Here is a 17298-nt window from a genome sequence, read left to right as displayed (position 1 = left end):
TTGAGCTTAGATATTATGTCTGAAAAAAACAGAGAAAACTGATAAATATCAGTGTACGTCTGATATTAATACCAGGTTTGGGCTGGGCAATATTATACAATTCAATATAACATCTCTGCAACAAACACTGTGCCCATTTTGCAGATGAAGAGACTGAGGATTCATGATCCAGGATCATGGAGCTTGTCCATGGTCACACACATCAAAGAGGCAGAACTAGTATTCAGACCTGCATTTGTCTGACTCTCAAGCCTCTCCACAGTAAATACACATGTGGTCACAAGTTGAGAATTAACATTTAGAGCAGAGGATTTACCTTCACGAATCCCTTCCGTGAGGAAAGTACCATAGAACAGCTGCACCATTGGATTTTCAGATTTGTTCCTGGGATTGCTACTTTTAAAACAAGGAAACAATTCTGTACCATTTGGATGAGGTAAGCAATATACTAAACCAAACAATCATTCAAAAACAAAAATAAAACATTTTCATTAAGAGCCAGGTATGGTCTAAAGGATTAGTTACTCACTGAACAAGTTTAGTTCAAAACCTCACTGATCAAGTATATGCCCAGCACTGTACTAAATTCTGGAGACACAAAGGCATGATTGCTCGTCTTAAGGAGCTGAAAGTCTAATAAGTCATACATGCAAATACATGTATGTGTGTCTGTTCAGTAGATAACATCCATATCCAGTGACAGAAGTATATAAGGTACAGAACTTGTACAAAAGCAAGAATGAGCCCTCTTGTGCAGTTTTTCAAATGAAAAAGTTTTCCTGGTGGCACAATAGAAATGGAAAGAGAAGTTTATTTCTATAATCCCTTCTTAAATGTACTGGAAAGCTGTTTTATGATACATACTTCTTCCATGTAGAGTTAAAAAAAAAAAAAGCTTAGGAAACAAATACCTCTGCATCTATATTTGGTAAGAGGTATTTATATTCTTTGCCTTGAATTTTACTTCTGTCAGTAATTGAAACAATTAAATTCAATGTATTCATATTACAGCTCCATTCTCACATCAAGGATTGATTTGACCTTTCAATACATTTTACAGCACAGGTGTTGACTTTTTAAAGTTAATAGCTATGGCCCTTTTAGTAAAAAGTTACAGGTTAATGTGATTATCTATAGAGGGGAAAACCAAAGGCAAGGGGGATAAACAATGACAAATATGAGTGGTTACCCCATGGGGTTTGGTAAAAAATCAGTAATTTCTACTTGAGAAGAATAATCTTCTCCTGTATCATCACTCTCAGTGAACTGCTATGAGTAGGAGAATGCACAAATCCGCCGCACTCACTTAACATTAACAGCTAGCTGGAAGGCGTCCTCCAGCCAATCCAGGAGCTTGTGTGTGAACTCACTCACATCTTGCTGTAAGAGAGGCACAAAGTGCAGAAGAGTTAGACTCAACACTGTATGTGGGCAAATGAAACTCTGCCCTTACCCCACCAATGAGTAAGGCTCTATGACTGCACAAGATTTCTTGTTCAGGTCCAAATATCATGAAGATACAAGGAGCACTGGAGCCCAAGGCTGCAGACAGCACACGGGGAGCTAGGATCTCTAACTAGAAGGAAACGCAGCCCCTTCCAGCCACGGCTATTTGTAACAAACTATCAAACACTTCCAACTAGGCCTTTCAGAAGGTTTCAAAGAACAGACTATATGGGAGATTTGTGGGGAGAAAGGAAACATTTTTAAATATTCTGAGAATTCTGTAGAACTGTAGGACCTTTAGACAAACAGAGGAGAAAAAAAAGTAATTGTATGAACAGTGCTAGTTTTGATTTTAACAGGAGATAGGGAAAGGAATAGACTTGTGACTAGACAAGAAAGATGGCTCAGAAAAGCTACTGAACTCTGGTTTAGACAGTTTTAAAATTGGGATTTCGATCTGGGCCATTCCAAGACAAAGGTGCAGAAAAAGGACGGACTTTCTTTTCCTCTGTGACCCTTTGCCATGACTCACTGAGGTATCTTCCAAACTCCTTTCTAATTCAGCAGCCCCTGGAAAACTCTATTCTTTCTCCTACTTCTTTCCTTTAGCACCGCCAGCCTCCTCTACACAACACACACGTGCATGTCCGTCCTTTTCACCGCCCGTTCCTTAAGCATTATAAAGGGCAAAAGCGGGCACTGAAGCCCCACACCGTCACGTTCACAGCTTATTCTACAGCCGAGACAAAGCAGCATCACAGTGATGGTCGCAAGGCATCACTGCAAGCTCCAGGACGAGAGGCTTCCTGTACCTGCTGTTCCTCAGGGGATCGGAACGCTCCCTTTAAGAGGTCCAGGGCTGCTGAAGGGTCGACAAACTTGCGATTTGATCCCATCATCAGAGCAAACAAATATTGAAGCTCCTGCATAAACACGATATTTCTCTTTTCCTGCAGGAAAGATAGCCATACGTACTTATAACCTCGTATTTGGAAAATCAGAACACGTAAAGAGAAAACTGTTAACAATCACTCCCTAATTTACATTTATGAAGATCTGGATCAGAGTCAGGTCTCAAATTGTTACCGGCATTCTGATAAGGGCTGTGGTGGGGACTGCCCTAAACCCAAGCCTACCTGTGTACTGACAGAAGCCAGAGACAGAATGCTATCAGAAAGCAAAAGTGCTCCCTTTCTAAAGCCGCTGCCCTCCCTCCTGCTGGGAACAGCATCACCATGGTGAAACCTTGGCGGGGCAGGGCTGATCTGGGCAGAAGGCTACCCCCTTTGGCAAGAATGAGCTGAAATCTCTTCTATGATGGTCCAGGCCTCCAGCGTCACGTCATCTACTCTGCATCACTCAGTGCAAATGGCTGAAGGAGCCTGAAGGAGGCCCTGTGGCAGAAAAGCTGAGGCCACCAGAGTGACTCGTTGCTTTCTTAGAACTATTTTTATCATTTTATTCCTGCTTAACTTCACGTTTTTGTAAATCCTTATTTCTTGTCACAAAGAAATAAAAGGGGTCATCAGGAAATGGAAACAAATGTTGCAGAAGCCAGAGAACATCACAGTCACCAGCTTTAACCAAAATCCAAAGGTCTTTGGGATGAAAGGGGCTGAACAGTGAAGAGTCCTCAACATCAATTTACCGTGTGACTTGGACAATTTTCAAGTACATTCTGTGGTAGACTATAGCTGAGGACAAGTCTTCGGAATTCAGGCAATTGAAACAGAGACTGAAATAAAGAAGGAAATGGATTAATAGCCTTTCTTTCAAAATAACTGCAGCAAAAAAATATTTTTTATCTTAAAAATATGTGTATAACCCATTAACTTGGTAATTCTATTCTAAGGAAATAATGGCTATGTATAAAAATTTAGCAGGAAGAATATTAATCCTTTTTAGAGAAAAACTAGAAACAACCTGATGGCTAATAGGAAAAGATTACATAAACTACAGTGCACCTGCACAGCAGATTATTATACAGTCATTAATACTGTAGAAACAACGTTTTCATAAAACGGACACATACACAGTAAAAACGAAGGCTCCAAAGTGACATGTATCAACATGGATGCATCTCAGAAACATCCCGTGTAGAAAAGTAAGAGTATATGCTGTGTACCTGAAGTTTAATCATATAAAACAACACGGTACACTGTTTAGGGTTACATACCCCTGTGGGTGTATCTAGGAAGGTGCGGAAGGGCACAACAGGGACTCAATAGTACAGGGATTTGAAACATTTCTTTCTAAAACTGGGTGGTGAGTACAGCTGTGTTCATTATTCTCCACTCTGTCGTAAGTACTGTATTTTAAGAAATTATAATAATAGATATCTTGGACTGGCAGAATTAGGGAAAGGAATTCCTTTTTATTGCTTGTAAATTACACATTTTTCCAACTATGACTAACTAACTCTCTTTTAAAAGTTGATGTTTTAAAAAACCTCTTGTATGACCCTAACTCCTCATCCCAACATACTCCTCCAGTGAAAAAGCCTTCCAGCCCATAGACCGGAACTCTTGAAGGGGCAGCCTGGGTGGACAACAGGCCTCCAACCTCCCACACTCCATCACAAGCTCTGCAGGTTTCAGCCAACAGTACACCTGGACTGGGAACATCACAAGCTCCACTGGGATTCAGCCAACAGGAGGAGTGGACACCTGGCCTGGCAACTTCAGTCAGGTGAGGCTGGGATAGCAAAGTTCTTTCTGGAGCCAGGCCTTGGGAATGCTCAGCTCTGCTTGCCACCTGCTCTCCTCTCTTCCCACCTCCCCTGTCTACCTAGCCCATCTCCACTCCTCTCAGTTTCATCCCTGTTCTGCTAACAGGAAAGTTCCAGGAGTTCTCTTCCACCATGAGAAAAATGGTTTTACATTCCCAAGTCTCCTCACTGCACGTCTGCAGCTTCACCAAAGTCTGGTGTCCCCCAAAGATGCTGTGATTCTTAAAAACGACGACAGTGTGAGTTAACGTTACACATTTCCCAGTCCGATACCGACTGGCCGTCCACCATCTGCTGCTTCTCCTGAAGTCTTTCTAGCACTAATTACATCCTCCTCCTCCAGGCATCAGAGTTTAGAACTTCAGAATAATCTTTCGACCCCTTTCTTTTTACTAACCACTGACATCCAGTAAGAAGGCCGTTGCACTCTGCCTCTGGGGCACTATTTTATTCATAACCACCTCCTCTCCCTCAGTCCCAAGCACCTAATCCAACTCCCTGCTCTGCACACATCATCTCCCTGCCTCCAGAACCTCCTCTCTACCAGCCCACTCTCCACACAGGTCCTTCTCACTATCTTTCTAATATGTGTGACCAAAACAGAGCTCCTGAGTCACTGAAGACCGTCACGTTGGTGAGAGGTCTTCTGACTACCCCAAGTCCGCCATCCTTCCTAGGTGACTTTATGGGACACCCTCTCAGCTCTGCCCTGGGAATAAATCAAGGTTCCAACCTCTCCTCCACTCCCACGGCCACCAGCCTGGCCCCAGCCAGCACGCCTCGTGGTGACGACTGCGGCAGCCCCCTTCACACGTCTCAGCACTTGCATCCTCACCCCTCCATTCTGCTCTCCTCAGGGGCCAGAAGGAGCCTTTGAAAACTCACGCCAGAGTCCATCACTCCTCCGCTCAGAACCCGCATGAGACGCCCCATGTCACTCAGAACAAAAGTCAAGTTACCTCTCCAACAACACCTCCAATGACTCTCACCTCCACTCCGAGCATTCCAGCCACTCAGGACTCTGAAGTCTCCTGAACATGCCAAGCTCGCGCCCATGCTGGGGCCCTACGAGGAAGGTCCCATCGCCTGGAACACCCCCAACCCCTGCCCCCGCCCCCGGCAGCTATGGGCTCTCCCCTTTGCCTGCTGCCCAGGCATGTGCTCCAGTCTCAGCCCCTCAAGAGTCCTGGCCTGATCTCGCAGTCGATGTGGGAAACTCCTCCCGCCCTCCCAAGGCAGCTCCAGTCTCCCTCACCCTCCTCTCTTTCCCACCACACCGACCACAGTTTAACATAGTATAGAAACTTAGCTATCTAGTTACCTAGTTAAGTTTTCCAGCAATTTATTATTTTCTATTTACTGTTCCTTGTCCATCTTGCCTCATAACAATCTACCTTCCTAAGGGCAAGGCTCAGTCTGGGTTTGGTTCAATTCTGTATCTCAAGTGCTCAGAACAGCACTAGGCACACAGCAGCTGTCTGGCTTATATTCATGGAGGGAGCACAGGTACTTTTGTTCAGCCCGGGGACCTCCGGCTGGCTCCCTGAGCATCTTACCTCTCGTGACCTACTCCTCGGCTCCATCTCTACATCCTCATCTACACCCAGGATATGTCAGTACCTGAAACAACTGCCATAGGTCAGACCTCAAATTCAGAACACCCCCCTCCGGAACCATAACCTGTCCTCTGGCTCATGTGTTCAGTGGCCCAGTGGCCCACAGGAGATTTGTGCTTCGACGTCATCAGGAACCCAAGCAAATGAGTATCTTCCTTGTCTCCCCAGTCATTACCTCCTTCCTGTCATCATTCTGCCCTCTCCCCAGCTTTGATCCCATGATCTTTAACCACCCTTCATTAAATTCTCAAACTGCCCTTTCGTTCTTTCATCTAACCCAGCAAATCCTCCAACGTAGATGAACTTAATTTTCCACTTAAGCAGTGTGGAGCACTGCCAAGAGAAAAAGTCTCGATAAAGCAGGGCACACTGATACCACTATGTGTTTAAGTCTATAAGCTCAAGCAGAGCTTCATATTTTTAGAAATTCTACTGCTGTGGTCTGGTGCCAACTGGTTTCCCGCTGTTGACAACTCTTTTTAACTTTCACCCTCTTAAAGAGATTCTGTCATCTTTTCCACGCTGTCTCAGAAAGTGGTGCTTATTTCAGAGGAAAAAATGACAATTTAGGAACCATTTCAACCTGAGTTAGCAGTCATCACTTCTTCCTTGTCCTCTGCTGTTACTCTGCTGCCCTCTTGCTACTGGAGACCAAGCCCTCCCCACACGCTCCTTGTCCCATCTTCCCATGCTTTCTCTGAAACTTTTCTCAGTTGTCTCCTCATCATCATCTCTCACAGGAGGGACGTCAACTCAGGGCGGGGTTTCAGTCTTGGTCAATCTCTCTCCCTCTCTTTCAAAAGGAAAGAACTGACTGGCATCCCTAATTCCCAATGAACGCCCTATAGCCTATTCTCGACACAGAAGCCAGTGAGCCGCTTAAAGCGGAAGCAGACTCACAGGACTTGTCTGCTCCAAACCTTCCGACACTTACCACCTCTCATAATTCCTGAGTCCTCGGCATGACCCCCAGGTTTCCCCGTACCTCCACCACCGCTGTTGTCACTGCTGTCTGCTACTCCCCCTTGGTCACACTCAGTCCCAGCTTTCTCCCTATTTCTCAACGTACTAAGCTCCTGACCCTGAGTCTTTGTACTTGCCGTCTGCAGCATTCTTTATGTGATCATAAGAAACATTCTTCATGTAACGACATGGCCCATCCAATGCCTCGCCCAAGTCCAGCCTCTGCTCGGATGCTCACCATGGCAGAAAGGCCTTACCCAACCCCCTTGAATGAACAGCACCCCTTTCCTCTCTAGTCCCTCTTACTCTCATTCGTCTTTATAGTCCTTAGCACCACCTGATATGTAATTTGTATCCTGTATGTCCCACTCTTTTCAAACTCCCTGGGAGTGTGGGCCTTGTTTTATCTACTGCTGTTTCCCCAGCGCTAAAACAGTGCCAGGCAAGGAGTCAGTTGAAGGAACCCATGGGTTTTATGCGTGGAAGCAGAGGATTCAGTTTTTGGCTGAGCAGTTGGGTTGCTGTCAAGTACAATGAAGGAGAAGCTTGCAGGATGGGGTCAAGTGCTGCACTGCAGCCACGTTAAGTTTAAGAGGCAACACGCTCCCCAGGGTAATTCATCCATCCATCCACGGGGCTTGATCACCAACTACAGGCTACTGATTCCCAGAATTTTATCTGCAGCCCAGGTCCTTTTACTGAACAACAGATTCACAAAGACAACTGCCTACCCAGTAGTCCATGTGGACCCTACAGCTCAGCATGTTTTAAAACCAACCAAACCCCACGTTTAACACACATGCAAATTATTCCTCCTCTGGTGTCAAACGGCACTGCTGCCCACCTGGTAGCTCAAGTCAGAAATCTGGTCTTCCTCAACCCTTCCTGCACATATCCCTACTAGGCTGCCTGCCATGCTCTATACATCTGATCTCCTGAACACCTTGAGAATGTTTTTATTCCCACCTTCCACAGTTTATGCCACTTTTCCATTCCAGGCCGCGACCATTTCCTTCCTGCTTGGTCCCTTACAATAGCCTCTCAAAGACGGGTTTCTCCTTGTTAATTAACTCGTGCTCTGCTGTAACACACCACTCACTCAACCTATTTAAAAGCACAGAAGACTTTGTTTTCAGTACTGCCCGCTTTAGACACCAGAGCGTCTAGGTCCGAAACATAAGAAAGTAACCGAAATACAATCATACCGTGGGGAAAATGCTCCAGTTTTATTTATCTTTCTCCATTTTTTTCAAAGCTGTTTTTCTCATATTTCAGCTTAATACATTACAAAACTATCTCCAAAAGACACAGTTGTCTCTTAAAAATTTCATACCTGAATAACAGCACTAAACCAACATGTATTGCCAACATTTTTCAGCCCAACTGGCCAACCATCAACTCGTCTCCAGTCATTGGGATTGGGATTTTCTCCCCAGACTTCACAGCGTTTTCTCTTTGAGCGTTTAGTTTCTGCAGAGGTTGCCTCGTGCATCCTATATTGTGCCAACATACCACACATCAAAAAGAAAAGAGTTAAACAACAATAAGGAGGCTGTAGATAACCTTTCATAGGAAATTCAAAATGCCAGGTACACTACTAACTGGGTTATCACTGGGCATATCATAACTTTAGTTTTAACATAAATGAAAAGTAAGGTTTAAACATAAAGTTGTTAACATTCTTCCTAGCAGAGATTATTACCAGTAAGGCCTCTGATGGAACCGAGTTGAGACTCAAGACTATTAAAAGTTTTACATTTCAATGAAAGTGCCTTATTTCAGACTTGCCATTGAAAGAGGTAAGAGAGACACTCTGCGAAAGATAAGCGCCTCCAAACTGTTTCACACACATACCATGGTCCTAAGCAACTCTGCAACAGGAGGTGATCAACGTGTCTACAAACTAACATGCCACCCCTGGAACTGGGTATTTGTGAACAATACCAACACTAAATCAGTACCAATTCAAAAAATATATCCGTCTAGTCACCTCTGAGACAGGGGAGTTAATGATAACCTTCCTTTTCAAATAGCCAACAATGTAACTCTCAAAGTTTACAAAGGCTCAAGGTTTATGAACAGAATACCAACTCATAGACACCTTAAAAAAAAGAGAATATGTATTTATCAGATATTTGCACTAGTTTGGTTTCCATCCTATCAACTGAAAACTACAATACCTTGCAGTTTCTACTCAACTCAAAGACAGCAGGCTGCAGTAAGACTATCATATTTAGCTTCTTCAAAAGTGAACCAAAGAGTAAGTAAGCTAACATGAATTTAAATTTTCTCGTAAAAGAAGTTTCATTTAGGTGCAATTAAAGAAGCCTGGCAGAACTGTCTTCGACCTACACACTAAGGTGTGGCGCAAAGATTATAAATTAAGTCAATAACCTGTTAAGATCTCTTCCATCAGCTTGAATTTTGGGGGACTCCAGCAGACTCAAAGCAATGGCAGCCTGAAGATCATCCTTGCTATCGTGAGTAAGGTCTATCACTTCTGTAAGATAAACAGAAATTTAATTAGTCTACATGCAGGAAACACTGCCTTTCTGTCTATATTGTCTATATTAAAGGCAAAAAGGTAAAAGCAGTCACAAAATTAGCTCTCACTACAATGGCTCATCTGTGAAAAAACAACTTGATTACTCCTTGCCAGAGTCAAAGTAATAACTTACTGCCACACTGTAACCTTAAGATTAGCTAACAGTACAGTAACAACAAGCTGCTGAAGTACAACGAATCAAACACCCCCTTTTGCAGCCTTACTTCACAGGGTCAGAAATATATCCCATACCTGAAGGTTAAATAATGTACTTGTTGTAAAGTAGCAGCTAAAAGTTAAACATTCAAAAAAGGGGTACTTTCGATCTCACACAAACTACTCTAGAGAATAGGGAATATACTCCTCAACCCACTTTACACAGCCAGCATAACACCTTGTCACATCCCGAGCCAATCAAGGACAGTAAGAGAAAGGCAAAATGACAAGCTCACGCACGATCACACACGTGAAAAGCCTGAATATAAGCAAACAGAATCCTGCTAACACACCACAAAAGATTATATATTAAGACCAAGCTGAATTCACTGTAGAAATGAAATACTGAGCTACTGTTAGAAAAGAGACTGGTAAAATTCATCATCTAAACAATTAAAGGAAAAAATGATCATCTCAATAGATACAGAAAAAAGTATTTGGTAACATTCAACCTCTATCAAGGAATAAAAACTCCAAGCCAAGTAGGAAGGGAAAAAGTATTTTTAGACTGAGAATTATCCATGGAAAACCCACAGCAGACTTTATACTGAATTGTGAAATTTCCTTTAAAACCAAGAGTAAGATGAAGATGTCTCTTCTGAGGGCTTTTACTCACCGTGGCTCTCAAAGTTCCAGGTAGTGTGATAAGAAAATAAAAGTTGAAAAAATAAAGAATGCAAAGTAAGAAACAAAACTGATAATTCACATATACAATGAAGCCCAAAATAATCTATGGAAAATGGGCATAATGAATAATAAGAGGTGGTTAGATAAGCCATCAATGAACAAAAGTTAAATGAATTTCTATACATGAGCAATGAAATAATTTATAAAGACAAAAATCACAAAGAACACAAAACTAATAATCAAGACCTTGTCTACCAGCCTAAGAATAAATGTATGGATCAATGGAACAGAATCAGTGGAACTGAATTGACGGTCCAGGAATAAACCTCATGGTTGTAGTCAACTGATTTTCAACACAGGTACCAAGGCAATTCAACAGAGAAAAAATATCTTTTCAACAAAAGATGCTGGGACAATTGGATAGCCACAGGCAAAAAAATGACTTTTAACTCTTTCCTCACTTCATTTACAAAAATGAACTCAAAGAGTGGATCAAACCCTCAAGATAAGAGGTAAAATAAGTCTTAAAATAGGTAAATCTTCATGACCTTGATTAGACAATGGCGTCTTCCAGATGACACTAAAAGTACAAGAGTTAAAGAAAAAACTGATAAATTTGACATCATCAAATAAATACTTTGGGCTTCAAAGGATACCATCAGGATAGTGAAAAGACAACCCACAAAATGAGAGAAAAAATTTTGCAAATTGTCTATCTGGTAAGGGAACTATGTACAGAATACATTAATTCCTGCAACTGAAAAATAAAAAGACCAACTTTAATATAATAAAATAATACATAATTAAAAAAAAAACTTTAAATGGGCAAAGAATTTCAATGGACAATTCTCCAAAGGAGATACACAAATGGCCAATAAGCACATGAAAAGATGTTTCACATCATTAGCCATTAGGAAATTCAAATCAAAACCACAATGAGATTAACATTTCACACCCACTTGGAAGGCTAAATAACAAGTGTCAGTGAAGATGTGGAGAAGTTAGAACCTCGCGTAGTGCTAGTGGGAACGTAAAGTCATGCAGTTGCTGGGGGAGCTAGAGGAATGGAGTTTGGCAGTTCTTCAAAACGTTAAACACAAAGTTTCACGAAATTGATTTTCTGGATATGACACCAAAAGCATAGACAAAAACAAAAATCAACAAACACAGCTAAATCAAGCTTTGTAAAAAACTTTAAAAGCATGAATGGACACAATCAAAAGAGTGAAAAAGACAATCTACAGAATGGAAGAAAATATCTGCCTATCATATATCTGATAGACAGTTAATATTCAGAATATATACAGAACTTCTACAACTCGACAACAATAAAAACTCAACTAATCTGATTGTAAAATAGGTGAAAGACCTGAATAGACGTTTCTCCAAAGATGATGTAAGATGGCTAACAGGCACATGAAAGCATGCTCAGTGTCACTGTCGTCAGAGAAAGTGCACAGTAAAACCTCAATGTGCTGCTATCGCCTCACGTCCATTAGAATGGCCATCAAAAAAACAACCAAAAACCGGAAAATAACAAGTATTAGCGAGGATTTGGAGAAGCTGGAACTCTTCTGCATTGCTGGTAGGATTAAAAAACGGTGCAAATGCTACGGGAAACAGTACAGAGGCTCCTCAAACAATTAAAAGTCGACTCCCATATGGTCTAGCGATTTCACTTCTGGGTACACATCAGGGTCTCAGAGCTATCTGCACATCCAAGTTCAAATGGCTCTACTCACAAGAGTCAAGAGGTGGAGCAACCCCAATATCCATTGGCAGATAAATGGATAAACAAAATCTGGTATACATATACAATGGAGTATTATTCAACCTGAAACAGAAAAGAAATTCTAACATGCTACAATCTGAATGAGCATTAAAGACCTTATACTAAGTCAAACAAGCCAGGCACAAAAGGACAAATACTCTATGATCCCACTTATAAAAGGTACTTAGTTAGAGTAGTCAACATCATGGAAAACAGAAATAACAGAGGTTGCTAGGAGAGGGAGTAATAGGGAATTACTGTTTAATGGGTACAGGTTTCAGTCTTACAAAACAAATAAAGAGTTCTGGAGATGGATGGTGATGCTAGTTGCACAATGACACGAATGTACCTAATACCAGTGAATTGTACGCTTAAAAATGGTTATGATAGTAACTTTCATGTTATGTGTAATTTACCATAAGGAAAAAAATTGGAAAGAAAAGAAAGTCACATGCCACTGCATCAATGAACATTGAGGACATTATGTTAAATGAGATAAGCTAGTCATGAAAACATAAATACTATATGATTCCACTTATATGAGGTATTTAAAGTAGTCAAATTCATAGAAGCAGAAAGCAGAAGGCTGTTACCAGGGATGGGGTAGAGAGAGAAAAGGGTTGCTTAATGGGAATGAAGTGTCAGATTTACAAGATAGTTCTGGAGATCTTTTACACAATAATGTGAATATACTTAACACTACTCAAATATGCACTTAAAAATGGTTAAAATGTAAATTTTGTTAATGTGTTTTTACCACAATTGAAAAAAAGAATTCTAACTAATAAATTACAAGGTAATGATATATAAAATATTATCATTTTGAAATCTCCAATAAAATAAAGAATCTAAGCAATAATCACCAATGGTGGCTGGAAACACTAGGTGGGGAATTTTATGATAAACGAATCAAGCTGACAACCTGAACACACTAACAATTTTAACAACACAAAAAGGGGGTGACCAGACATTATTTGCTTCTTGATATGACAAAACAGGAGAAATATACACAATACTACCTATGACACTATCATGCCAGATAAGCACCTAAATTAACAGGAAAGACAGAGGACATAAAACTTCATTAAAGTACACCACAGGACTGCAAACAGCAAATTCCAGAATGTATGAAACACGACAAAAAAAGAGATGGGGAATTTATAGATAAAAGGAACCTTAAAATCATTTCAAACATATTTTAACACATTATTTTTTATGGAAGTATAGTTGACTTACAATGTTTCAGGTGCGCAGCAAGATGATTCAGTTATACAAATATACATACATTATTTTTGAAATTATTTTCCATCAGAGGTTATTACAGGATATAGACTATAGCTCCCTGTGCCATAGAGTAAACCTTTGTTACTTCATGCATTATCTGTTTTTTAATTAGAAATCAAGCATTCTATTCATACTAAGTCAAACAAGTGGAATCAAAATGTCATAATTTTTTTAGTTAGGCAAAAATTCATCCGTTTTTTAAAATATATATAATACACGTTTATATATATGTATACAAAAGATGTTCTACTACACCTGATAAAGGCTTGAGAAAGAAAATTTTAAAAAGAGATGGAAAAGTTGGAGAACATAAACTAAATGAAATGGGAGTACTGAATATGAAATAGAAAAAGTGAAACAAACTAGATAAAAGGTCATCATATAGTCCAGTTGTTTTTATTTAAAATTTTTTTTTACTTTCTTTTTTAACTTTACAATATTGTATTGGTTTTGCCATATATCAACATGAATCTGCCACAGGTATACACGTGTTCCCCATCCTGAACCCTCCTCCCTCCTCCCTCCCCGTACCATCCCTCTGGGTCGTCCCAGTGCACCAGGTCTTTTGAACGCTGTGGGAGAGGGAGAGGGTGGGATGATTTGGGAGAATGGCATTGAAACATGTATAATATCATATATGAAACAAGTCGCCAGTCCAGGTTCGATGCACAATACTGGATGCTTGGGCTGGTGCACTGGGACGACCCAGAGTCCAGCTGTTTTTAAACATGACTGCTCATTAGAAACATATCTGGAGCTCTGGAGAAAATAAGCAATACCTGAGCATTTGTATTTTTCAAAAAATTTCAAGATAATTCTGGTATGCACCTGGATTTTAAAAACTGATTTTTTTCAAAGGCTTTTCTATTATATCCTAGTTTTGGTGATATCGAGCTCATTTTTCTGTTGCCAATCATGATATAATGGTATTAAACGAGTTATAGTTACATAATCACAATAGTAAAAGATGTTTATATGTTTTCACAATCAATAGCCAGAAAAAGAAAAAAAAAGATAATTACAATTGCAAGCCTTAATGGGAACATGATTAACTGAATAATATAAAATAATTATAATATAAAATAATTATACAATTTGGGGGGGGGGTCAAGCAGAGTGATTGGTAAATGGAAGTGCATACATGCACATGTTTTCATCTCCCCAGCAAGTCTATGTCTTTTGGTTGATGCATTTAATCCGTTTACATTTAAGGTAATTATCGATATGTATGATCCTATTACCATTTTCTTAATTGTTCTGGGTTTATTTTCTGTAGGTCTTTTCCTTCTCTTGTGTTTCCTACCTAGAGAAGTTTCTTTAGCATTTGTTGTAAGGCTGGTTTGGTGGTGTTGAATTCTCTTAACTTTTGCTTGTTCGGAAAGCTTTTGATTTCTCCATTAAATCTGAAGGACAGTCTTGCTGAGTAGAGTATTCTTGGTTGTAGGTTCTTCCCTTTCATCACTTTAAATTTATCATGCCATTCCCTTCTGGCTTGCAGAGCTTCTGCTGAGAAATCAGCTGACAGCCTGATGAGAGTTCCCTTGTAGTGTTTTATTTGTCTTTAATTTTGTCAGTTTGATTACTATGTGTCTTGGTGTGTTCCTCGTTGGGTTTATCCTACCTGGGACAGACACTCTGTGCTTCCTGGGCTTAGCTACTTCCTTTCCCATGCTCAGGAAGTTTTCAGCTATTATCTCTTTAAGTATTTTCTCAGATCCTTTCTCTCTTTTCTCCTTTGGGACCCCTATAATGTGAATGTTGGTGTGTTTAACATTGTCCCAGAGCTCTCTTAGGCTCTCTTCATTTCTTCTTTCATTTTTCTATATTCTGTTCTGTGGCAGTGATTTCCACGACTCTGTCCTCCAGGTCTTTTATCCATTCTTCTGCCTCGGTTATTCTGCTGCTGATTCCTTCTAGTGTATTATTCATCTCTATTTGTCTGCTCTTTAGTTCTTCTAGGTCTCTGGTAAACATTTCTCGCATCTTCTCAATCTTTGTGTCCACTCTCTTCTGAGATCCTGGATCATCTTCATTATTATTATTCTGAATTCTTTTTCTGGAAGGCTGCCTATCTCCGCTTCATTTAGTTGTTTTTCTGGGATTCTATCTTGTCCCTTCACCTAAGACATAACTTTCTGCTTTTTCATCGTGATTAACTTTCTGTAATACAGTTTTTGTTTTGGCCATCTGTGAGACTGTGCTACTTCTTGCTTCTTCTGTCCCCTCTCTGATGGCTGAGGCTTATGTAAGCTTCTTGATGGGAGAGTCTGGTGAAAAATTTGATGGGAAAAACTGGGTCTTGCTCTGTTGGGCAGGACCTTGCTCAGTAAAGCTTTAATCCAATTATCTGCTGATGGCTGGGGTTGCACTCCCTCCCTTGTAGTCGTTTGGCCTGAGGTGACCCAGCCCTGCGGTCTACGGGCTCTACAGTAGGGTTAATGGCAACCTCCAAGAGGGTTTACTCCAAGGGGGCCCTTCCAGTGGCCCTGTCTCTGTGGTGAGCCCCTGCTGACCCACGCCTCCACAGGAGGTCCTCCAACCCTAACAGGGAGTTTTGGTTCAGCCTCCGGTGGGGTCACTGCTCCTCTTCTCTGGTCTTGGTGCGCACAAAATTTTGTTTATGTCCTCCAAGACTGGAGTCTTTTTTTCCCCTCAGTCCTCTGGAAGTCCTATAATCAAATCCTGCTGGCCTTCAGGGTCAGATTCCCTGGCCTTCCACTCCCTTTGTCAGATCCCAAAGACGGGAGAGAACTTCTTTGGCGTTATTGTTCTCCAGCCTGTGGGTGACCCACCCAGAAGATATGGGATTTGATTTTTTTCATGACTGTATGCCTCCTGCTGTCTAACCTTGGCTTCTTCTTTTTCTCTGGATGTGGGGTATCTTCTTTTGGTGGGTTCCAGTGTCATCCCGTCTGGCTGCAAATTTTTGCAGGTTGTCCTCCTGCAAAGCTAGTTGCAATTTTGGTCCTCTTGCAGGAAGAAATGAGTGCACATCCTTCTATTATCTGCCATCTTGAACCAGACTTCAAACATAGCTTAATGTTTTATTTTATGTGGGTCATTATACTCTCAAACCAACTACCAACATATTGTTCATGAGACAAGCAGGGAAATTTCTACAATAGTATTTGATGAGATTAAGAAATTGTTATTAATTTTTAAGTGTGATAATGTAGTAGTCATGGAAAAAAAGGTATTCTAGAATTTTTTTTAACTTAAGCACAAATTGTTATATGATCTAGCGATTCCACTCCTAGGTATATACCGCAAAGAATTAAAAACAGAAATGAAGTAAAATGGAAAACACGAAAATAATGTACAGAGCTAATACTACAGATCAGTGGTAAGTACTACCTTTTCAATAAAAGGTCCTGGGTAGTGAGGGGAGGTGCTGGGGGGCAGTGATAGATCTAACTATATTTCTATCTTATTTCTTACCAAAATAATCCATTTCAGATGAATTAAATATTTAAATATGAAAAGCAAAACATTACAATTTTAGAAGAAAATAAAACAGAATATCCTATGACACCATGGTATAGGAGTTCTTAAACAAAAACCATAAACCACAGAAGAAGATTAATAAATGAAAGCTATTTATTAGCTCATCACCACAGAGGAAAAACACAGGTCATCAATAAGAAGGTATTTTGCAAAGCCCAAGTCCAGAAAGATGGATTCATATCAAGAAAATAAGGTCACTATCAGTAAGAATATCAAGAATCAATACCAAGAAACCAACAGAAAAACCAGTAGATACTAAGAGAAATGTCACATGAAGAAACATGAAGGTCAAAAGGGAAAAGATGACCAGTATCATTATTTAAGTTTTTTAAATTCTAGTTAAAAACAGGACAATCATTTTACATCAAAAACACAAGCAACAATTTTATAATCTAACAATCGTAAGAGCAAGAGTTACCCTCAAACTCTATTCGTGGGAGTATACATAGGTTAAAAAATCATTTCGGAAACTAATGTCACCAACGCTGTGTGCTTAGCCGCTCAGTGCTCAGTCGTGTCCGACCCTTTGTGTCCCCACAGACTGTAGCCTACCAGGCCCCTCTGTCCACGGGGATTCTCCAGGCAAGAATACTGGAGT

At 40.5% G+C, this 17298-nt stretch overlaps 1 protein-coding gene across 12 annotated transcripts in view; it reads right to left on the bottom strand.

The window, feature by feature from the left end:
- USP28 (ubiquitin specific peptidase 28) overlaps nt 1-17298 on the bottom strand; it is a 65444-nt gene that overhangs the window by 26269 nt on the left and 21877 nt on the right. For 8 of the 12 annotated variants that reach the window (XR_011467066.1, XM_070384187.1, XM_070384184.1 and 5 more), the window contains 6 exons: nt 9148-9253; nt 8087-8246; nt 3095-3181; nt 2259-2396; nt 1307-1380; nt 317-396 (listed from right to left, as the gene is read on the bottom strand). Coding sequence is in view for 11 of the 12 variants with exons in the window: in XM_070384187.1 (XP_070240288.1) it covers nt 317-396; nt 1307-1380; nt 2259-2396; nt 3095-3181; nt 8087-8246; nt 9148-9253 (645 nt within the window). In the remaining variant the exon portion in view is untranslated. The remainder of the gene's footprint in view (nt 1-316; nt 397-1306; nt 1381-2258; nt 2397-3094; nt 3182-8086; nt 8247-9147; nt 9254-17298) is intronic. The other 4 variants (XM_070384185.1, XM_070384191.1, XM_070384193.1 and 1 more) reach the window with 1 other exon arrangement.

The sequence above is a fragment of the Bos mutus genome, chromosome 15 (genome assembly GCF_027580195.1).
Source record: "Bos mutus isolate GX-2022 chromosome 15, NWIPB_WYAK_1.1, whole genome shotgun sequence".
Lineage (NCBI taxonomy): Eukaryota > Metazoa > Chordata > Mammalia > Artiodactyla > Bovidae > Bos > Bos mutus.
Note: the sequence above shows the minus strand (reverse complement) of the source record. Positions and strands in the feature narration are given on the sequence as shown.